Source organism: Mobula birostris, chromosome 7 (genome assembly GCF_030028105.1).
Source record: "Mobula birostris isolate sMobBir1 chromosome 7, sMobBir1.hap1, whole genome shotgun sequence".
In the NCBI taxonomy this organism is placed as follows: domain Eukaryota; kingdom Metazoa; phylum Chordata; class Chondrichthyes; order Myliobatiformes; family Myliobatidae; genus Mobula; species Mobula birostris.
Window position 1 is genome coordinate 41,260,066 of NC_092376.1, and position 24,691 is coordinate 41,284,756.

The 24,691-nt window shown below is 38.7% G+C and overlaps 1 protein-coding gene across 2 annotated transcripts in view; it reads right to left on the reverse strand.

Annotated features, from left to right (window-relative positions):
- The window catches only part of pan3 (poly(A) specific ribonuclease subunit PAN3), a 110,114-nt gene that overhangs the window by 55,600 nt on the left and 29,823 nt on the right, over positions 1-24,691 (reverse strand). For both annotated transcript variants that reach the window (XR_011886566.1, XM_072262976.1), the window contains exons 4-5: positions 19,280-19,347; positions 11,366-11,516 (exon numbers count right to left, since the gene is read on the reverse strand). Coding sequence is in view for 1 of the 2 variants with exons in the window: in XM_072262976.1 (XP_072119077.1) it covers positions 11,366-11,516; positions 19,280-19,347 (219 nt within the window). In the remaining variant the exon portion in view is untranslated. The remainder of the gene's footprint in view (positions 1-11,365; positions 11,517-19,279; positions 19,348-24,691) is intronic.

Sequence of the window (24,691 nt, forward strand, 5' to 3'; positions counted from 1 at the left end):
GTATTGTAATATTGTGCTGGGTATTCAGCAGTTCTGTAGGAATAGAATAAGACTCTCATAGTCAAAAAGTAAGCCCAGCGGATTAGGACAGAAGCTGGAGAAAGTTTAAAATTCAGTACCAAGGAAAGAGGAAAAATAGACAATGCAGAAGAGACAGCTAGACAAATAGGTACATGGAGCTTAGAAAAATAGAGGGCTATGGATAACCCTAGGTAATTTCTAAGGTAAGGACATGTTTGGCACAGCTTTGTGGGCCAAAGGGCCTGTATGGTGTTGTAGGTTTTCTGTTTCCACAATCTCCACATATACATTTGGAGATCAGGTTTTTGGAGATGAATAGCTTAACTAGTTGTGTGCTGCAAATTTAAACTCAACCTACATCAGCAGTCTGGAAAAAAACTGCACATATCAAGGCTCAAACCAAACTAAACTCTCACAGCCTCAATTAGCTATGTTACACAATAACAGTCAACTATGGTGTACACATAACAGTTAACTAAATTCTAAAACAAAACTGCAACACTAAGAGGAAATACTCTGCCCACCCTATTCTGTTCATCTGCAGCAGTACCTCACAACAGTCCTCAGGGAATCCCCTACATATTACAGAGAGCATTTCTTTCCCCAAAGATTTATGTTTAACCAACTATTTACTTCTTCTGAAAGCAGCTTAAATTTGCTTAAGTTCTGGTTGTCCTTTATAGATGGTTGAACATGGTATTATAGAACAATGAATAATAATGAACAATGAATATAGAATAGCAAGAACACATTTTCTTACACAAAAAGGGAACTTTGAAAACCAATGCTGAGCACACTTCTTTCATCCCTCCAATCATGGGTGTATATGCATCATAATGTTGCTACAAAGTCTCCACTGGAACTTTTAAAGTTAAATCAAATGGACATACACCATAATAAAAACAGAAAAGGCTAGAAATTCGACGCAGCACACACAAAATGCTGGAGGAACTCAGCAGGCCAGGCAGCATCGATGGAAAAAGAGTAAACAGTTGACATTTCCGGCCAAGTCCCTTCATCAGTACTCTGATGAAGCTGGAAATACTCAGCAGGGTGAGAGAATACCATGGAAGGAGAAATAGAGTTAATGTTTCTGATTCCCTTCGTCAGAACCTGGACTCAAGAGAACTGATTATATTAATTTCTGAAGAAAGCTCATTGACCCAAAACATTAATTCTCTTTTTCTCTCTCCACAGATGCTGCCTAACTTGCCGAATATTTCCAGCATTTTTGTTGATATTCAATAATTATTTTCTATAAGAATCAGGCTTTGCACTTCTAGCAAGATTATCAGTACTAATTTCGTTATCACTAGGTAAATACAAGGAAAGAGGGTGAATAGAAATTAAAGGTGGAAAGAGGGTAAAAAGGGAAGGTACAAGGCAAAGGGGACTAAAGTAAAGGAAGAGTGATAAGAGTGAGAAAAAACAAGTTGTGCAAAAGCTGAATAGAGGGAGTGATATGCGTGGAAGTGAAGATGGGGAAATATGACATGCAAAAGGGAAAGTGCAAAGGAATGTGCAAATGAGGGGGTATGGAGAGGAAGGCAGAGGAAGTAAAGAGGAAACTGAAACTGATAATGGCAAAGAATCATAGAAAAAGAAAAGGAGACAAAGACAGATGAAAGAGCATCAAATTTTCAATAAATGCATAAAGAAGCGAAACAGGAAGCCACATGAATAGGTATTATAAAACTTAGTAGGTTATTAAATAGTTTATTATAAATCTGTGCAGATTGGTGGTAACACATCCCCCTTGCTGATGATCAACACTGGCATACCTCAGGGGTGTGTGCTCAGCCCACTGCTCTACTCTCTCTATAGACATGACTGTGTGGCTAGACATAGCTCAAATACCATCTATAAATTTGCTGACGATACATCCGTTGTTGGCACAATCTCAGGTGGTGCCGAGAGGGCATACAGGAGTGAGATATGCTAACTAATGGAATGGTGCCGCAGCAACAACCTGGCACTCAACGTCAGTAAGACGAAAGAGCTGATCGTGGACTTCAGGAAGGGCAAGACGAAAGAACACATACCAATCCTCAGAGGTATCAGAAGTGGAGAGAGTGAGCAGTTTCAAGTTCCTGGGTGTCAAGATCTAAGGATCTAACCTGGTCCCAACAAATCAATGCAGATAAGGGCAGCAAGATAGCGTATATACATCATTAGGAATTTGAAGAGATTGGCATGTCGACAAATACACTCAAAAACTTCTATAGATGTACCGTGGAGAGCATTCTGACAGGCAGCATCACTGTCTGATATGTGGAGGCTACTGCACAGGACCGAAAGCAGCTGCAGAGCACTGTAAATCTAGTCAGCTCCATCATGGGCACTAGCCTACAAAGTACGCAGGACATCGTCGGGGAGCAGTGTCTCAGAAAGGCAGCGTCCATTATTAAGGACCTCCAGCACCCAGGGCATGCCCTTTTCTCACTGTTGCCATCAGGTAAGAGGTACAGATATCTGAAGGTACACACTCAGCTTTTCAGGAACAGCTTCTTCCCCTCTGCCATCCGATTCCTAAATGGACATTGAACCCTTGGACACTACCTCACTTTTTAAGAAAATATACAGTATTTGTTTTTTGCATGTTTTTAATCTATTCAATATACATATACTGTAATTGATTTACTTACATTTTTATTATTATTTTTCTCTTCTATATTATTTATTGCATTGAACTGCTGCTGCTAAGTTAACAAATTTCACATCACATGCCGGAGATAATAAACCTGATTCTACTTCTAAAAGGCTTTCTTCACTGTTACATACCCCGTGGGTATCTTGTGACTGTCTTATGACCATGATGTAATGGTTTTGTGATGGTGGGGTGATGTAATTTTCCCGCCAGTGTGCGGTCACAATGTAATTTTCCCGCCGATGTGAGGTCACGTGATGACATGTTCACAACAGGTATAAAAGGGAGACCCCTGGTGTGACGCAGTTAGTTTCAATTCAGTTGTTTGCTTCGTTAGTTACTCTGTTATGCTGCATATTCGTCTCATGACGCAGTTTCGTTTTAAAACGGAGTTTTACTTTCTATTGTAAGGTACAGAATCGTTGTGCCGGCAGTTTTGCCAACAGTTGGCAGTTTTGTTTGGCGTATCTTTGATTTACCTTTACAGTAGTATTGGAGAGTGAAGACCTTACTAAAGTACAAGAACCTGAAGGATCCAATGAAGTTGGAGTAGTTTGGCAGTTTTATAAAGGATCGACCTCAATGAGCATTCATTCAGAAATACTGACCTGTATCTGAGATAACTCCTGCAAGAGCAGGGAAGTTTGCGCAGTGTTCACTCACCACGAAAAGGTCAGTTCCTTTAAGCCATTTTATTTCCTTCGTCGTGAATCCTTTGGAGAAACAGCAGTTACGTCACATCTTCGAAGAAATCCGTTTCCAGGGAAATCTCTCCTTATTGACCATGTAAATCACTTGGCCTTTTGAATTTACCAATTTAAGAACTGTTCCAGAGCTGCCGTATAGCAGTTAACTTCCGATTAAGTTAATAGTTTAAATATTTTTCCGCTATTGTTGAGCAGAGTTTGATAAATGTTTGTTTGTTTATAAAACCTGACTCAATGATATATTCATTGTTGCCGACCACATAACATCACTTACAATGGGAATACTTCAGTCTGACAATAGGAATCTAATTTTATCTTTTCCTTAATAATATAAATACATGCATGTTACGCATACTATGCAGAATTAATTTGGGATAGAGCAACAAAACAAAAATACATAGGAAAAATTGAAAATCGTTACAAACGTAAGAACTATGCATTACTTGAGCAACAACAGAAATCATTGTATTTAAAGCATTCCACTGAACTACTGAAAGCTGGAACATACCCTTGTATACAACATACAAAATTCAACCACAAAAAGCTCATGTTTGATATTAACCTTGTAACAAGTAAATAATTTTAATTGCTTTACAGTATTCATATTTTAGTTGTCTGCAATTCTGAAGCAGAGAGAATTTACACTTATTTGTGATGCCAGTATGTACATTTTGTCCTGTTGTATGTACTACAAGCGCAGTTGTTTTCTGTGGCTTTGCACCATAAGGCAGGAAACACTGGATATTTAGAAACCTGATTAACAATAGAAACAGGAAGTGAGTGCTCTCAATTCAACAAAGGGTTTTCATACAAACTTCAGAACCTCATGCTGCTTCGCCAGATGCAAAGCTGGAAAACTGCAGAATCTGGAACTCCAAAATAAAAAACAGAAAATGTTGGAAATATTCAGGTCAGGCAACAGCTGTGGAATGCTTCAATGAAGTGCTTCCATTAGACATGCCTGCCATTCCTCTTTTAGCATTCCAAATACATCATTCTCTCTATTCACCCTTCCTTCGCCACCCTACCATAAGAACACAAAAAATAGGAGCAGTTGGCCATCTGGCCCATCAAGCTGCTCCATCATTCAATAAGATCATGGTTGATCTGGCTATGGACTCATCTCCACCTACCTGCCTTTTCCCCATAACCCTTAATTTCCCCTTCTGTGCAAAAATCAACCTAAACTGGTCTTAAATATATTTACTCCATTGCTTCATTGGGCAGAGAACTCCACAGATTCACCACTCTGAGAAAAGCAGTTCCTCCTCATCCCTGTCCTAAATCTACTCCCCCAAATCTTGAGGCTATGTCCCCTAGTTCTAGTTTCACCTACCAGTGGAAAAAACTTTCCTGCCTCTATCTTATCTATCCTTTTCATAATTTTATACATTTCTATAAGATCTCTTCTTATTCTTCTAAATTCCAGCGAGTACAGTCTCAGGCAACTCAATCTCTCCTCACAGTCTAACCATCTCATCTCTGGAATCAACTTGGTGAACCTCCTCTGCACTGCCTCCAAAGCCAGTATATCCTTCCTCAAGTAAGACCAGAACTGCACGCAGTACTCCAGGTGCGACCTCACCAGTACCCTATACAGTTGAAGCATAACCTCCTTGCTCTCAACTTCAATCCCTCTAGCAATGAAGGCCAACATTCCATTTGCCTTCTTGATAGCCTGCTGCACCTGTAAACCAACCTTTTGTGATTCATGCATAAGCACTCCCAAGTCCCTCTGCATAGCAGTATGGTGTAATTTTTTAACCATTTAAATAATAATGTGCCCTTTCATTTTTTTCCTTCCAAAGTGGATTACCTCACATTTACCAACATCGTACTCCATCTGCCAGACCCTTGCCCATTCACTTAACCTATCTACATCTCTGAATAATTGAAAAGTAGAGTTAGAGGAAGAATTGAATTGGGCATCAGGATTTTCTTGAAGTATCTTCCTAAATGCAATTTCAAAGCTGCACAAAAGTATTTATGCCTGCTGGTTAACAAGTGAAAAACATGCACCCAACTTCAGAACTAAAGACTTGTAATATACTGTTTATCATGGAGGTTCAGTAGCCTTTACTGCAAACATACAGTAAGTGGAATTAAATGCACAACTTTTGATAAAGGATGTTGGAAATCCAACTACATATAAAGCACCATCTACTCAAAGTTTTGGTAAAAAGCAAATATTTTTTTCCGTCAAAGCAGTAAAGCCTTGGGAAGATATCTTGAATCAAGACCAAGGAACAGATTGTGGATTTCAGGAAGCAGAAGCTGGAAAAACACAACACTCCTCATTGAGGGATCAGTAGTGGAAAAGGTGAATAGCTTCAAGGTAGTCATAGAACATATAGTACACCACAGGAACAGCCCCTCAGCCCTCTCTGTTGTGCCAAACCAAATAATTTAGTTATCAAGTGGCCAACTAAACTAATCCCTTATGCCTACACAATGTCAATATCCTTCCAGTTTCCTCACACCCATGTGCTTATCTAAACACCTCTTAAAGGTCACAAAAGCCTATGCCTCAGGCAGTACATTCCATGCACCCACCACTCTGTAAAGCACTTGCCTCGCTCATCTCCTTTGAAATTACCCCTCTCACCCTAAATGCATGCCTTCCAGTATTAGGAACAAGATACTGACTGTCTATTCTATCTATGCCTCTCAATCTTATGAACCCCCATCAGATCCCCCCTCAGCCTCTGCCACTTCAGAGAAAACTACCCAAATTTGTCTAACCTCTCATTATAGAACATACCTTCTAATCCAAGCAGCATCCTGGTAAAGATCTTCTGCATCCTCTCCAAAGCCTCGACATCCTTCCTATAATGGGGCAACCAGAAATGTATGCAATACTCCAGATGCGGTCCAACTAGTTTTATAAAGCTGCAACATAACTTCCTGACTTATGAACTCAATACCATGACTAATAAAGACAAGCATGGCATATACCTTCTTAACCACCCTACCAACTGCCATTTCTCCAACCATATGAGTAACTGATCTATATCCCACTGTATTCTTTGCTAGTCATCTACACTATCCACAACACCAATCTTCATAGCATATACAAACTTACTAACTCACCCATCTACATTTTCATTCAAGTCATTCAAATACATAACAAACAGCAGAGGTCCCAATACAGATCCCTGCTGAACACCACTAATCACAGACCTCCAGCTAGAATAAATCCCTTCAATTACTACCCAGTTTTCTCTGGGCAAACCAGTTCTGATTCCAAACATCTGATATACCATGAATCCCTTGCATCTTAATCTTCTGGATGAGCCTCCCATGAGGGACCTTAGCAAACACCTTACTAAAATATACTTAGACACCATCTAGCTACCTTTATCAATCACTCTCGTCACCACATCAGAAACTCAATCAAGTTAATAAAACACAACTTACCCTGTATAAAGTCATGCTGGCTCTTTAATTAGACCGTGGATTTTCAGATGCTCATAAATCCTAACCTGAAGAATTCTATCCAGCGATTTCCCTACCACTGACATGACTCACCAGTCTATATACTGTTTCCAGGATTATTCCTAGTTCCCTTCTGAGTAATGGAACAACATTAGCTACCCACCAATCCTCCAGGAACTCACCTGTGGCTAGGGAGGACACAGATATTGGTCAAGGACCCAGCAATCTCTTCACATTCCTCTCTGAATAACCTGGGATATATCCCATCGGGCCCTTGCTTATCCTGATATTTTGTAATAAATGAAGTTTCAACCTAATAAAATATCTTTTGGTCTGAAACTGCATTTGCACATTGACATTATGGATTTTGTTCTTCCCCCTACTCAGAATATTTACAATTTTAACATGCATTTCTTGTTTATATTCCCACAATGCATACCAATTACATATTACATAGCTTCTATTCCCTTAATCCATGCTCTTTTCCAGTAATTGAAATTTTCTCAATGCTACAATGACAACTAATTTTCAGAAGTATTTAATACATCGTATAATGAAGTGCAAAAGCAATTAAAGGCATGTACATTCTATGCCACGTTCTGAAGTGTTTCTAATATCCCCTATTTTGTTATAATTAACAAGGACCTACTTTAATAGTGGGGTGAACTTCAAATAAATATTGCAACTGCATTACAGAGAACAGTCACAAGATCACAAAGTGTTCATTACAGTATTTGCTGCATTAAAAGGCATCTTACAACACTTAATGGTTACAAAAGTTACAGTTTATAAACTAAGACAGTGAACATGACAGTCTACATCATGGGACTGGTTATGGACAGAGTCAGCAAGTTTAAAGTCCTGGGTGTTAACATACAAGATGAGCCCAGCAAATAAATGCTATTATAAGGAACGCACACCAGTGTCTTTACTTTCTAGGAGGTTAAGGAAATTCAGCTTCTCACTGAACACTAAGTATCCTGACTGGTTGCAGCATGGTTAGGTATGGCAATTTAAATGCACAGGAATGCAAGAAGCTGCAGAGAGTGGTGGATTCTGGCCAATACATCATGAATACGTTCCTTCCCACCATCGATAATATCTACAGGAGGCTCTGCCTCATAACGGGAACATCCAAAGATCCCTACTAAATGGGCCATTCCATTTTTTTCCCACAGCTACTATCGAGGAGGAAGTACAGAAGTCTCAGGCCACATCACCAGGTTAAAGAAAAGATACTTGCTTTCTCGCATTTGATTCTCAAACCAACTGGTTTGAGTGGTAATCTTGATTAGCACTACAATTTATCTATTCTGTGACTACTAATCATTTTGCACTTGTATATAGTGTTTTTTTCTTATTAAAGTTTTGTATAATTTGTATAATTTATGATCTTCTTGGGAATGTGCTTACATGAGTATCAGCCTGTGATGCTGCTGCAAGTTTCTCATTGCACTTTACATACGACAGTAAACTCTTTGACTTCCAGAAAATTTTATTTATCATGTCAATATCCCATTAAGTGTGTGGAGAAAAAAAATCATAACCAACAGGACATGGGTCATTTAACAGTCACATTGAGTAAAATGATAACTGAAGTTTAGGTGACAGGTCCTTAAAGAAAAGAACATTGATAGAACACTTATTTTCACAATACAAGTTAAAGATATTCTCCAGCAATTACTTCTGAAACCAAAATCAGAACAAAGTAGAAATAAACCTGAAATGGGAAAATAAATTAAATTTTGCTGGCCAAATTAATTTCTTGTTAAGCTTAGGGAATTCTACCTCATGGATAACTCCTCAAAGCACCCGAATGTAATCTGATAATTTTAAGTCTTTCATTAGCCCATTAGCTAAATCATTAAGCAGTCAATGCTCAAAGATCAGACCAAAAAGGGATTTAATCAGAGCGATGATTCAACCAAGTCAATGACATCTTAAATGAACAAAAAAATTCTTTACTACTGAGAAGCCACTTACAAATAAAAAATACCTCAAATAATGTGTTCCAGCAGATATACATTTTGACTGCAGTATCTAAATTTGTAAACATTTTTCTACACCAAAGATAGAAGTAGAAAAGGGAGCTGTTGAATCAATGTGATTTACAATGAAACTTTCATATTCCACTGGATAAAAGTAGGCCATTCTGGGCCATAGTCCTTATCTCAATTATTTTCTTCGCCTAACTCCTGTATGCGAGGATAAGAGTACAGAGCCCTTGATGGTTCAAGGAGATTTTCCAGTGTATACCTAAGCCAGTCAATCAAAGATCATCCCAGACTAAATCAGTAGTCTATGCAGTGAAAGTGGATTGCAGCCAGCACTGCGAAAGTGTTGCTACAAAGAGGCTTCAGCTTCAGCTTCTTATTATTGATCCTCCCATGATCAGACAGTCTTTCAATATTCAAAGTGCACATATATATATTGGCCACCTGGATGAGGTGCTGGAAAAACCACATCCCCACAAGTCAACTCTTTCAGAAGAAAGGAGAAAAGTTGCAAGAAATAGCAAAATAAATATCGAGGGCATTCTATTTCTCTAGTGCAGAATGGGAGAAAACTAATATGGATAACTATTTGACCCTGCAGGTTGATTATCGTTTCAAAATTTTCTACCTTTTCTCCAGCACTTACATATTGGACTCTCAGCCCATCAAAGTTGGGGATCTGCCTGGTGCCTTTTTCCAACAGGTAGCTTCACAAGCAAACATATTTTGTTTTTAAACATTCAACAATGCATATTCAAAAAAAAAACAACAGTACCCAAGGATAAGATTAAGCACTTCTCACCCCACCACTACATTGCTCACACTAATAGAATAGATGAGAATATAATATTGACTTGTTTACATAATGTTCATTTGTATAAGCAGTTTTGTGAACAAAATCAGATACTAAAATTGAAATCAGCATAATTAAAAACAGGGAAAGGTAGAAACAATCTAGTTAGACAATATTAGATTATGGCCTAATGGAGGGGTCATCAACCTGAAACATCAATAGCTTCTCTTTGCATAGATGCTGACTGACCTGCTGAGTATTCTGTTTTTAAAATTTCAGATCTCCAGAAACTGCAGTCTTTTTTTTTTGAATACTCTATTCTAGTCAAATTAATAAAGGCATCCGTTAGTCTTGCAAGACCATGGATCTGCGCCTGGAAAGTCTTCACTCTCCAGGGCGCAGGCCTAGGCAAGGTTGTATGGAAGACCCGCAGGTGCCCATGCTGCAGGTCTCCCCTCTCCACGACACCAATGTTGTCCAAGGGAAGGGCATTAGGACCCATACAGCTTGGCACCACTGTCGTTGCAGAGCACTGTGTGATTAAGTGCCTTGCTCAAGGACACAACACGTTCCCTCGGCTGGGGCTCGAACTCACGACCTTCAGATCGCTAGTCCAATGCCTTAAGCACTTGGCCACATGCCCACCGTGCCCATCAAATTATAGTACTTCAAATGAGGAAAAATATACTTTACTACAGCATCAGGTCCCAGATGCTTATCACAGCCGAATATAACTGCAAGTTTGAATGAACTGAACATTTTTTAAATTAATTATCCTATCCAACTGGGTCTTTTCTAACTGAATTGAATTGACTTCATTTCTTACTTCCTTCACATACGTAAGGAGTAAAAATCTTTACGTTACATCTCTGTCTAAATGTGCAATTTATAATAATTTGTAAAAAAACACAGTATGTACAACAGGACAGTCAATATAGCATAGAGATACAATTGCATCAGTGTGAATTAATCAGTCTGATGGCCTGGTGAAAGAAGCTGTTCCGGAGCCTGTTGGTCTTGGCTTTAATGCTGCAGTACCATTCCCTAGAACAGTTTGTGGTTGGATTGACTTGGGTCTCCAATGATCCTTCGGGCCCTTTTTACGCACCTGTCTCTGTAAATGCCCTGAATATTGGGAAGTTCACATCTACAGATGTGCTGGGCTGTCCACACCACTCTCGGCAGAGTCCTGCAATTGAGGGAAGTACAGTTCCCATACCAGGCAGTGATGCAGCCAGTCAGGATGCTCTCAGTTGTGCCCCAGTAGAACATCCTGAGGATTTGCAACTCATGCCAAGCTTCTTCAACCATCTGAGGTGAAAGAGGCGCTGTTGTGCTTTTTCACCATACAGCCGATATATAGAGACCACGTGAGATCCTCTGTGATGTGTATGCCGAGGAACGTAAAGCTGTTCACCCTCTCAACCCCAAATCCATTGATGTCAATAGGGGTTAGCCTGTCTTCATTCCTCCTGTAGTCCACAACCAGCTCCTTTGTTTTTGCAACATTGAAGGACAGGTTGTTTTCTTGACACCACTGTGTCAGGGTGATGACTTCTTCTTTGTACGCGGCCTCATTATTTGAGGTAAGACCAATCAATGTTGTACCATCAGCAAAGATAGCCTGCAGCTATTAATGCACTAGGCAACATTACACAGTAATTTTTTTCTCCTTTCACACTTATGGAAGTGTGCAGTCTTTTATTTTGAAAATGAATATAATTTATAAGGTACAGAAGTGCTGTTAAGATACCCACTAGTAGCTTACCTGGAGCTAAGACAGCTGCTGATGGACTGCCCAATGACGGATGAGAGAATAAGGCTGGTGAAAAGGCAGACATATTGGATTGGGACACAGAACTTAGCCTTGGGGTTGATCCTCCTTTTGGGATGAACTCACTTGCAGCTGGATTTGGTGCCTGGCAATAAAACAACATCCTATGCGATTATTCACATCAGATCCTTGAAGTCCACCACTAAGCAATTAACCTAACATTTAAATTTTACAGCATTGCAAAATGTTTATAGCAAGTAAAAACAATTCTAGAAGATAAAAATAAGCCCTTTCACATAAACTCAAACCAACAAGAGGTTTCAGCACTATGCGCAAAGTAACAAACATCTTTAATTGGATTATTGCAGAGATTAAGCATCTACACAGTTGACTTCTGTTTGATTATGTGCTCAAATGAAAACAAAAAATGCAAACTAGTTGAAGACCAAGTGAGAAAAGAGAAATAAATAATGAAAGTACTGTTTCACCTCACAACAAACTTAAGCTTTCTGTTTACATGTGCAAAATTGTCAAAAATGTACAAATAAAAAAGTACAAGTCTATCTGGCTGCCTTAGTGATTAGTTAGCATCTAGTATTTAGGTTTCATATTTTCTTTACTTTGCATTAACTGATATTTATAATATAATGTTAAACCTGTGCAACTAAAACAAAGGGAACATTAGACTGATCTTTCTTCTATATTTGTGTAGCATTGAAAATCTTTCTCAATATATAAATACTATACTTACTAAACAAGATTAAGGAAATATGACTGTTGAAGAGATAGAACTTAAATTGTTTCTTAGTAGCCCAGGAATAATATATTATGAAATTATCCCTAAAACCTATATGGGATTGTTTCATTTAACATACAATCAAGGGAATGGATAGAACATTCCTTCACAATCAAAATATAATTTTAAAACATCAATATTATCAATTACATCAACTATGTAAAAATTTTCTTTGAAACTCACTATTATCAATTTCATTACTAAGTGCCCAAACTGAAAGGTAATGGTGTATTTAGGACATCAGCAATCAGGTGCAACGACACCGAGCCAAAATTTGCAAGTACTTAACTTGTGTTAATGAATTTTGTGAAGGAAGCAATTCTGTGTCCACTAAATGATAAGGCCGGAAGATTTCAAAAATAAGTGACTACACAAGCAAAAAACAAGCAGCTAGAAGAAGACAAGACAAAATAGCAAGACAGCATCTGTAAAGGGAAATTGAGGTCAATGTATTGGACTGGGATCCTTCATACGACATCAAATAGTAGTACAAATATTAGATTTCAATTCCAATGATACATACTTGTTAAAAGAAAAAACTGAGGAGCAATATATGATGCAAATATTAACTTTATATGTCATTTCAAGAGACAGAAAGGAAATAAATAGTTTCTACTTGAGTGTCAAATATAACCAGAGAATAGCTTTATCTAGACCATAGGTTGTGAATCAAAGACTAACTTGTAAAAACAAATCTAATAATAAAACAATTACATTCTTTAATAATAGCTCCCAACCTTTCACTGATAGTTCAAAAGGGGTTCCTTAAATTTAGAGTTCTACAGCAATTTCTTTTCTTAATGAAAGATACAAGTAGTTATTTGTACGAAACCAGCACTTTTATTCATTGAATAACAGGGTGAGAAATTCATTACAGTTAGGGTTACCCAGAATTACTAAACTCATTGAGCAGCTTCACATTTGGCTAATTTAATGCAAACTAAAAAGAGAGGATCAATATGAAATATGAATTCTGGGGAAAAATAAAAATACAAGCTAAATTCTGAAAGTACTCAACTACATAAACTGTATACAAGTTTCAAATTTGCTCCTTTTCCACTGATGGTAAAACATTTACTTTGCTTGGCTCTGAAGTATGTGTTAAATGGCATTTCCCATTGACCCCCAAAAAATTCATACAAAATTGTCATGTTATCTGTAGCTATTCCTCAGATAGAGTGCAATGTGCCATAGAGGAAAAATAACACATTCAGTTAGTATTTATTTGTACCACCTGACCACCCAAGAATACTTCAATAGCCTCTTGATCACAAACTCACAGTTGAGTATCAAGGAAATTCCATGTTTGGGTCAGTTCAGCTCTTCATAAAAATTTAAGGCTTGGTATTATTGGATATCATAGTGCTGCCTGCAAGTAACTAGAAAAGTGAATGCAATACAAAAACATAGGTCCTATTTGACATTCACTTTTTCATTATTTCTCCATAGCAGGCTTTACTACAGAAAGTGGCTACTTATCTATGCAGAGCTTAAAAGCACCAGATCAGGTATGTCACCTCAGATTGGTATTGGTTAAGCAATGGTCAAGTCAGATTTAACTTCACTTCCAAGTACACTTATTAGTATGAGGTATGAGCCCAACATGCAGTTGAACTTTAGTTTTTTAAAAAAAAAGCAGTTTTTCTTTAAAAATTAATCCAACAAGGGATATATGGGAGTCACAAGAAACTGATGTTAGAACCTGGAGGAACACAGCATCTAAAGAGGGAAATGGATAATCAACATTTCATGTCAAGACCCTTCATCTGGACATGGGAGGTGAAGGAGTTGAAAAATTTGAGCAGGAAGTCAATTCTTCCATATTAAAATTATTTAGAGGAACTAAGCAGCATTTTAAAAGATTGGTGAAATGAGGGACTTGCAGAGTGGAGGAGTACAGGCCCAGTACAACTTGGCTTCAACCAGAACGAATAATGGAGCAGATTTGAGAGACTGAATGGCTAACTCTGCCCTTATTCCCTATGTTTTATTTTGAAACCTGTGAACAAGTGTTACACTTGCTTATCTCCTACCTATTGAGATTATTTCAAAGTCTTGGGCATTTTGATAATGGATTAATAAGGCTATTGATAGATTTTCCAACTACAATGAGCAAACCAGACACATCAGCAATTCACCTTATGGGACAAACAAAAGGCTCATGATTCCTTGACTCACTCTAATATGAGCCAACATGCTACAACCATCAGTGTATATTCTCCAACTGGGATGCTAACAGTTTCTCATCCTAGTTTAAAGAAACACTGCCCTGCACCAAAGACAAAGACAAATTGATTATCCTTGGTGATTTCCATACAGGGTTGAAATGTTTCGTTGGCAGAAAAGGAGGAGAAATGGGATTTTGTCATAGTAACAGTCTATTTTATACAAGACCTCACTTTCAATATTGGCACTCATTAAACAGCTTTTGCTTCTAAGCAAGACACTGCAAAATTGTACTCATTCTTCATACCATGATGACTATCATTCATGCTATGATGGCTACTGATGACTAAATATACCACTGACTAATCCACCACTATTTCCATAAACCTGAACCCATACAATGGTGGCAACAGCGCCACAAAGAAAGCAACGTTGAAACATCAAGACCATCTATGACCTTAATATCTGAGGGAGTACACTCCTGAAAGCCAAGGATATAGGAAAATTTATCAAGGCCGGAAAGGCAGTCAGCACCTGCAGTAAGAGGCATAGAACTCAACTACATCCCTATTCCCAGGAGTCCTTGACTCCACTCCATAGCACTCTCTGGTTTAGTCTTGAAAACATCCTAGACCAAATGAAAGCAGAGAAGAATGCATATTAAGATTGAAGCTCTAAAATTGAAAGAGGTATCTCAGACATGAAATCACAGCTCTTGCCCAGGGAACCAAGTAAAGCATCAAGAAAGACGGCAAATATAATTGTAGTAACAACCTCCCCATTGTTGTCAATCTGAATACATAACCTCAGAATCCACAGAATTAGAGCAGATGCAAGTCATCCACTACCATGAAAGTCTACCAAGGAGGAGAATCTTATTTTAAGATGCTATTATGCAGGTCATCAAATCGGGAGATTTGTTGACCACTAGTAATTTTACTTTAAGTATCTTTACTTCATTAAAAAATTCTTGAAGCTCCACTTTGCTAGTCACTGACAAGGGACCAGTATTAATTGATAACTTGGTTTCCTTGCAGAAGATTTAACATGCTACATGTCTCAAGTATATTTATTTTCACTCACTCATTTTAGTCAATTTTTGGCTGGTTTCTAAAACTCTCCTAATATTCTGGTTTCATGACAAAGTACTTGCAGGTAGAATCTTGTGACCTCAAAACAGAAGGAGAAGGAAGCACAAGAGAGAGACTAAAACTAAAAATACTGAGCTATACGAATTGAGGACTGAAAAAGTGTCACTACCCTTGGTAATGGACAGACAAGTAATGCTCCCAATTTTAATAAGTTCTATTGTACAGGAGAAAATTCATGATGCAAGAACAAAATTATTAACAAGAGACTTGAAAATCAGATTATTTATCCAAATAGACCAATGCTCTCACTCATGTCATGAAGATTTGGTTCCAGAAACACAGCCTTTGGTAGTTGAGAGGCATCAAATCTAACTTCTTTCCTTCCCGTCATGTAGGAAGAAAGGAGTGCCAACCGTGGACAACTGGAATACATTCACAAAAGCTGATCTCAATAAACATTAACTGATGTGCTTTATGTGAATGCTGAGACAGGCGATAAGATTATAATCTAGTTTGCCTCTCCTTTCAATCTCATGTATGTTAATTTTATATATGCAAGTCTAACTGCTGTTGCCAAAACATTGTCAGGCTGAATCATTGACCAAATATTGTACACCCCTACAAACAACTCTTCTTGGCCACACTAATTTTTTTTTTTAAATCAAATACTTAAGATTCTTTACTTTCTGATCTTTACTTTTTCCAGGGAGATTTTATTTCTCAATTGATTTATATGTTCAAAAAAATTATGACATCTGTTCTGTCAGTGTTTGCAATCATTTAATTGATTCTTAAATTAAATGCGTATATCTAACTTGTATTGCATATATGAGCAAAACACACAAAATGCTGGAGAAGCTCAGCAGGCCAGGCAGCATCAATGGAAAAGAGTACAGTCAATGTTTTAGTCTTGTTTGTGATTGTATGGCATATATATGTAATTGAGTTTAAATTTAAGACTTACAGCACTGTAATCAATGTGAAATACTTTGAGCATAATAAGTGGTTTCTTGATAATCAATCATTAATAAACCCTAAATGATTACATAAAAAATGCTCTAATAACTAGTTCCTCAGTTGGTTCCAAGATAAACTGCTCCAGGAAATTACCCTGAATCTCTTTCAAATTACTTATAATCTCAAGTGTTCAGCAAGCAAGGCAAGTGCATTTCCTACCTCTGACAGTATTAGAATAAAAAAGGAATATTGTAAGTAATCATCAACACCACAATACCAGTCCATGTACATACAACAATAAAAAGTGCGCTTCTACAACTACAACCTGAAATACTAATAAAAAATTAGATGGAATAAAATAGGTGCCAAATTTTCATCAGTGTTTCAGATCATTGGTTAGATCACATCTCTAAAATTGCATTTAGCTTTGTCACCATACCTTGGGAAAAAGATTATTTAAATGCCCAGACAAGGGTACAAAATATGTACATTTTATGGGCTATTTTAGACAGATGACCAAAATTATTGATGGCATTCACAGGCAAATGATGCTGTAGCACATGACCAGTCACCTTCATAAGCGGTGACATAAGTAGATAAGGTGGTAAAGGTGGTACATAATAAGGTGCCTTTGTCAGTTGGAGCAGTAAGTTATACCAATGAAGTTGGGAGTTAGCTATGAATTCCTGACTCATGTTGCAGCTGTATAAAATTTGGGTAATGCCGCATTTGGAGTAGTGTATGCAGTTCTAGTTATTACAAAGATGATGTGGAGGCCTTGTAGAGGGTGCAGAATGCTGCCTGGAATAGAGAGTATTAATTATAAGGAGAAAATGGTAAGTGCCTGTAGACTTCTGCCAGGAGTGGTGGAGGTAGTGCATTTAAGCAGTATTTAGACAGGCCTTCCTCAATGTCAACAAGACAAAGGAGGAAGGAGATTTCAGGAGAACCCGCACCACTCACACAGCTCTTTACATTGGTGGCACAGCAGTGGAAATTGCGAGCAGTTTCAAACACCTGGGAGTGCACATCTTGCACAACCTCTACTTTCCGAGGAGGCTGAAGAGAGCTGGACTATGCAGGTCTATACACACATCATTCTACTGATGCACAGTAGAGAGCATCCTAACAAGCTGCACCACTACATGGCACAGAAACTGCACTGCAGTGGAAAGGCTCTATAACAGTTAGTCAAAACTGCCCAGTGCATCACCAGCATTAGCCTATCCACCATTAAGGACATATATACATAAAGGTGCTGGGAAAAGGCCAGTAACATCATGAATTCCACACACCCTGTGCTCATGGGCTATTTGTCCCTCCCATCAAAGAGATGGCTATATAGCATTCACACCAGGACCATCAGACTCAAAAACAGTTGCTTTCCCCAAGCAGTAAGGCTAATCAATACCTCCACCCACAATATCACTCCTCCACAACCCAAACCACCACTACTTTATCATTTCCTGTCAGAGTCACCTTATGTACAGACACTCCTGTACCTAACTTCACTTTATGGACATACAATCATTGCATACAAGCTATCATGTGCATTTCTATGTATTTTTTTTATGATTACTGTCTTCATCATATTGTCATTTTTTTGTGCTGCATCCAATTTGGAGTAACAATTATTTTGTTCTCCTTTACACTTGTGTACCGGAAATGACATTAAACTATCTTGAACATACAGGAAAATGGACAGATCTGGATCGTGCGCAGGCACATAGTTTAGTTTACTTTGGCATCATGGTCGGCACAGGCACGGTAGACTGAAGGACAGGTTCCTGCACTGCACTTTCCAAACTCTATGTAACTGTGAAAATCATGAATTAATTGACAATTGTGGGAGCGAATAAAAAGTAATAGCATTCTGATCAAAAGGTTCAAACAGCCCTGTGTACCAAATACATTAGGTATCTCAATCCTAAAATTAGGTTTTATTGAACTACATTGTTATTACAGCCAGTTCAAAGTTAAAACGATCAAAGGAAATTTCTCATCAAGGTACATATACGGTATGTTACCATACACAACCCTGAGACACGTTTTCTTGCGGGCATACTCAGAAAATCCAAGAAACATGACAATGAAAGACCACATCCAAAAGGACAAACAACTAATTGCAAAAGACAACAAACTGTGCAAATACAAAGAAAAAAAGTAAACAATAATAAATAAATAAGCAATAAATATTGAAAACATGAGATGAAGAGACCTTGAAAGTGAGTCCACAGGTTGTGGGAGCAGATCAGTGATGAGGCGAGTGAAGTTATCCCTACCTACTGCTTCAGGATAATGATGATTGATAGTTCAGTTCCAACAAAGAAACAATATGCTACACACACTATCTACATTAAACGTAACTAATAGTCACTGGAGGTTCAAGAAATCAACATTGCTGACAAACACAGTCAATCGAATAATCAATGATTTATTTTGCACAAGTAACTGCAATAATACAAATATTAGTGATTACTGGGTCAAAATTTAAAAACTCTCAAAGAATACTTAGTGTGCAAAAAAGTTTCAGTAAAATAGTGCTTAGAAAATATGTTGCACTTTGGTGTACATGATTTTTGTTATATTCAATGCTGTCTATATGCTGGCTTCCTGTTAGACAGCTGTACAAATTATTTTGTTTTCTCCTATCTAAACAAACCAACACTGTAAACTATAAAAAGTTGCAAAACACAGGGTTTCCATTTTCATCTTCTTGGCTCGAAGACACTTACATGAACTGCGTACCTTTCATTATCATCCACAAAGGCTCAGAGGAAATTATCTGTTGGAATGATTGAAAAACGAGGCACAGAAATGCAAGGAAAAGAAAGAGAAATTATGCAATGAACTTAAATGAAGTCACTTAGTCATTTAAATCACAGCTAAATCGCCTACCTTTCTCCTTTGGGAGATGTTGAGGCTAGAGAAATCACTGAACAATGAGGCAGGTAAACTTAGTTGATCTGCAAGGAAAAAAAAGTGCTTAGATTAGAAATCAATTAACATTTCTTTAATTATTAATTCAGGGGATAGGGGCACAACTGACAAGGTCAGCAATTAATGACATTCCCTAGCTGCCTCTGAAATGGTAACAAGTCACATGGCTAAATTAGGAAACAGAGCTAAGGAACAATTGAGGTCCAAAATCTACAGGCAGTCAAATAATGGGAAGATTGCACAGAAATACTATCACTAGGAAAATTACAATGATGCAAAAACTAAATGATAGTGATGTATTATATGGGACATGTAAGTGAATATGAAACAGCAAATACTAAAAATGGACACCCATTTTAGGATTTTTTTTTGAATGGGCTAAAACAGTGACTTGAATAACATAGTTAAATAGCATACACAGAAGATAACAGGGACAGCTGCAAGATATTTTTGAAAGATCAGGAACTGAGATCCAAAGGTAATCAGCACAGAAGGAAAAACGAGACCTGGGACAGATCAGCCATGATGAGACTTTAGGGGCCAGGTGACCTACTCCTGCTATATTCTTACTTTCTATTATATCCACCAGATCCCAAATGGTATTCTCCCAAGTCCTCAAAAATATAGGTTTAATAAAGTAGTACCAATATAAAGCATCAAGAACACTCCCTGGAGATCCTAGACAGTTTAAAAAGATTAAACCATTCATTAATGGCTGATTCATTTTCCTTCCAAATCCCATTCTCCTTTCTTCTCCCCATAACCTTTAACGCCTTTATTAAATCTACAACCCATCACACCCTCCCACTTTCAAAACAACTAAATGGATTAGCTACCACAGCCATCTGTGGCAATGAATTCTACAAATTCACTACCCTCTGGTGAAAGAAACTCCTCATCTGTTTTAAAAGGACATCCTTGATGTCTGAGGCTGTGCCTTCTGATCCTAGACCCCTCACATTACCTGAAACATTCTCTTCATTTCTATTCCACCTAGGCCTTTCAATTTTCCATAGTATCCCCCTCCCCCTACTAAACTCCAGCAAGGAAAGACCCAGAACCATTAAACACTCTTCATATGTTAACCCTTTCATTCCTAGGATCATTCTTGTAAACCTCTGGACCCTCTCCAGTGCCAGCATATCCTGTTTTAGATATGGGGTACAAAAACTGCTCACAACAGTCCAAATGTGATCAATAACTTATGAAGTATCAACATTACATCTTTGCATTTATATTCTAGTCCTCTCAAAATAGATGCTAACAATACATGTGCCTTCCTTACTACTGACTCAAACTACAAATTAACTGCTAGGGAATCCTCCACTAGGACTCCCAAATTCCCTTGCACCTCTGGTTCCTGAATTCACTTCCTATTTCCAAAAAAAAGTTTATGCCTATATTCTTTCTACAAAAGTACATGACCATATACCTAATGAAATATTGCTGCTATCTTGCCTTCTTTATAGTGCATTGAAATGTTGGGACCCGATTAAATCCTCAGAGATCTTGATACCCAGGAACTTGAAATTGCTCACTCTCTTCACTTCTCATCCCTCTGAAGATTGGTTTATAGAAACATAGAAAACCTACAGCACAATACAGGCCCTTCGGCCCACAAAGCTGTGCCGAACATGTCCTTACCTTAGAACTACCGAGGCTTATCCATAACCCTCTATTTTTCTAAGCTCCATGTATCCATCCAGGAGTCTCTTAAAAGACCCTATCGTTTCCGTCTCCACCACCGCTGCCAGCAGCCCATTCCATGCACTCACCACTGTCTGCGTAAAAAACTTACTCCTGATATCTCCTCTGTACCTACTTCTAAGCACCTTAAAAATATGCCCTCTCGTGCTAGCCATTTGAGCTCTGGGAAAAAGCCTCTGACTATCCACATGATCAATGCCTCTCATTATCTTGTACAGCTCTACCAGGTCACCTCTCATCCTCTGGCGCTCCAAAGAGAAAAAGCCAAGTTCACTCAACCTATTTTCATAAGGCATGCTCCCCAATCCAGGCAACATCCTTGTAAATCTCCTCTGCACCCTTTTTATAGTTTCCACATGCTTCCTGTAAGTGAGGTGACCTGAATTGAGCACAGTACTCAAAGCGGGGTCTGACTAGGGTCCTATAGAGCTGCATCATTACTTCTTTGCTCTTAAACTCAATCTCAATATTGATGAAGGCCAATGCACCATATTAACCACAGAGTCAACCTACATAGCAGCTTTGAGTATCCTATGGACTCGGACCCCAAGATCCCTCTGATCCTCCACACTGCCAAGTCTTGCCATTAATGCTATATTCTGCCATGATATTTGACCTACCAAAATGAACCACCTCACACTTATCTGGGTTGAACTCCATCTGCCACTTCTCAGCCCAGTTTTGCATCCTATCAATATCCCGCTGTAACCTCTGACGGCCCTCCACACTATCCACAACACCCCCAACCTTTGTGTCATCAGAAAATTTACTAACGCATTCCTCCACTTCCTCATCCAGGTCATTTATAAAAATCACGAAGAGTAGGGGTCCCAGAACAAATCCCTGAGGCACACCACTGGTCACCGGCCTCCATGCAGAATATGACCCGTCCACAACCACTCTTTGTCTTCTGTGGGCAAGCCAGTTCTGGATCCAGAAAGCAATGTCCCCTTGGATCCCATGCCTCCTAACTGTCTCAATAAGCCTTGCATGGGGTACCTTATCAAATACCTTGCTAAGATCCATATACACTATATCTATGGTTCTATCTTCATCAATGTGTTCAGTCACATCCTCAAAAAGATTCAATCAGGTTCATAAGGCACGACCTGCCTTTGACAAAGCCATGTTGACTATTCCTAATCATATTATGGCTCTCCAAATGTTCATAAATCCTGCCTCTCAGGGTCTTCTCCATCAACTTAAGAAAGACTCACTGGTCTATAATTTCCTGGGCTATCCCTATTCCCTTTCTTGAATAAGGGAACAACATCCGCAACCCTCCAATCCTCCAGAACCTCTCCGGTCCTCATTGATGACACAAAGATCATTGCCAGAAGCTCAGCAATCTTTTCCCTTGCTTCCCTCAGTAGCTTGATTACATCCTGTCCGGTCCTGGTGACTTATCCAACTTGGTGTTTTCCAAAAGCTCCAGTACAGCCTCATCCTTAATATCTGCACGCTCAAGCTTTTTAGTCCGCTGCAAGTCATCCCTGCTATCGCCAAGATCCTTTTCCGTAGTGAATACTGAAGCAAAGTATTCATTAAGTACCTCTGCCATCTCCTCTGGCTCCATATACATTTTTCCACTGTCACACTTCATTGGTCCTATTCTCTCACATCTTGTCCTCTTGCTCTTCAGGTGTTCCCTCATCTTACCCTTCCTGAAGTTGATAATCGGCTCTTTGGTCATACTGATGTATGCTGCTGTGACTAGCTGGTATAACTCGCTCCTGTATGCCCTCTCGAATCTCTGAGATTCTACCAACAATGGTTGTATTGTCAACAAGTTTAGAATAACATTTGACCTCTACCTAGCCACACAGTCATGGGTGTAGAGAGAGCAGAGCAGTGGGCTAAACACACTGGGTGCACGCATGTTAATCATCAACAAGGAAATATTATTACCAATCCACACAAATTGTGGTCTTCTAGTTAGGAAGTCGAGGATCCAATTGTACAGGGAGGTACAAAGGCCCAGGTTCTGTTGTTTATTGATCAGGACTGTGAGAATGATGGTGTTAAACACACAAGCTATAGTTAAACAGCATCCTAACATAGGTGTTTGTATTGTCTGGGTGATCTAGGGCTATATTTCATGAGCAGTGAAATTTGGTTTGTTACCTAAAACACACGAAAACTTCTACAGATTGGGGGGGGGGGGGGGGTGGAGAGAGAGAGGGGAGGTTACTGCACAGGACCCAAAGCAGCTGCAGAAAGTAATAAAGTCATTTCCATCTGGAGTACTAGCCTCCATAATATCTAAGACATCTTCAAGGAGCGGTGCCTCAGAAAGGCGGCATCCATTATTGAGGAACCCCATCACCCAGGACATGCCCTCTTCTCATTGCTACTGTTAGGAAAGAGGTACAGAAGCCTGAAGGCACACACTCAGCGATTCAGGAACAGCTTCTTCCCCTCTGCCATCCGAATCCTAAATAGATATTGAAGCCAAGAATGCCATCTCACTTTTTAAATATTTATTATTTGTTTTTACACTATATTTAATTATACACACACAGTAATTGAGTTATTTATTTATCTTTATTATCCTGTAATGGATCGTACTGCTGCTGCTATGTTAACAAATTTTACGACATGCCAGTGATATCAAATCTGATTCTAAATATACCTCCTTACACAGAATGCCATCTGTCACTTCCTTGCCCGTTCTCCTGATCCGTCCAAGTCCTCCTGGTGACTCACTGCCCCTCCACCCATCTTTGGGTGCAAACTTGGCCACAGAGCCATCAATTCTTTTATCTAAATCATTAACATTGAGTTGAAATACCATGAAATAACAAAATACCATCTTGTTTAGCCGTCTCATGTTGCAGCATCTTGTCGAAAGCCTTATGGAAATGTGGTAGGGCTCTAGGGAGTACAATGTAACAGAGGGACTTAATAGTTCGAGTGTAAATTTAGTTGAAAATGATGTCACAGGGTGATGAAGATGACATTTAACACGCTGGCCTTCATCGGGCAATGAGTATAGGAGTTGGGACATTATGTTGCATTTGTACAAGTCATTGGTAAAGCCACACTTGAAGTACTATGGACAGCATTGGTTATGCTGTAATAAGAAAGATATGGTTAAACTGGAAACAGTGCAGAAAGATTTACAAGGCTGTTGCCAAAACCAGAGAGCATGAACTTAAGGAGAGGTTGGCAGGCAAGGTCTTATTTCTTGGAAAGCAGGAGAACAAGACATGACCTATAGAAATTTTTAAAACTACAAAAGACATAGATAAGGTGACAATCTTCTCCACATGGTAGGGAAGCTCAAAGGAGAGGGACAAGATGTTAAAAGGGCAAGGGCAACATTTTTTCCATGCAGAAGTTGGTGGTAAATTGGTTTATTATTATCACAGTGAAAAACCTGTCCTACATACTGTCCATACAGATCAATTCATTACAACCGTACACTGAGGTAGTACAAGATAAAACAGTAACAGAGTACAGAATAAAGTGTTACAGTACAGAGAAAGTGCTCAGCAGGTAGACAGTGAGGTGAAATGTCACAAGAGCTGCCAGAAGTAGTAGTTGAGGGAGGTACAGCAGTATCTTTAAGCAGCACTTCAGTAGGTACATGGAGGAGCAAGGCTTTGAGGGATATAGACCAAATCGAGAAAATTGGGACTAGCTGGGTGGGCACAATGGTTG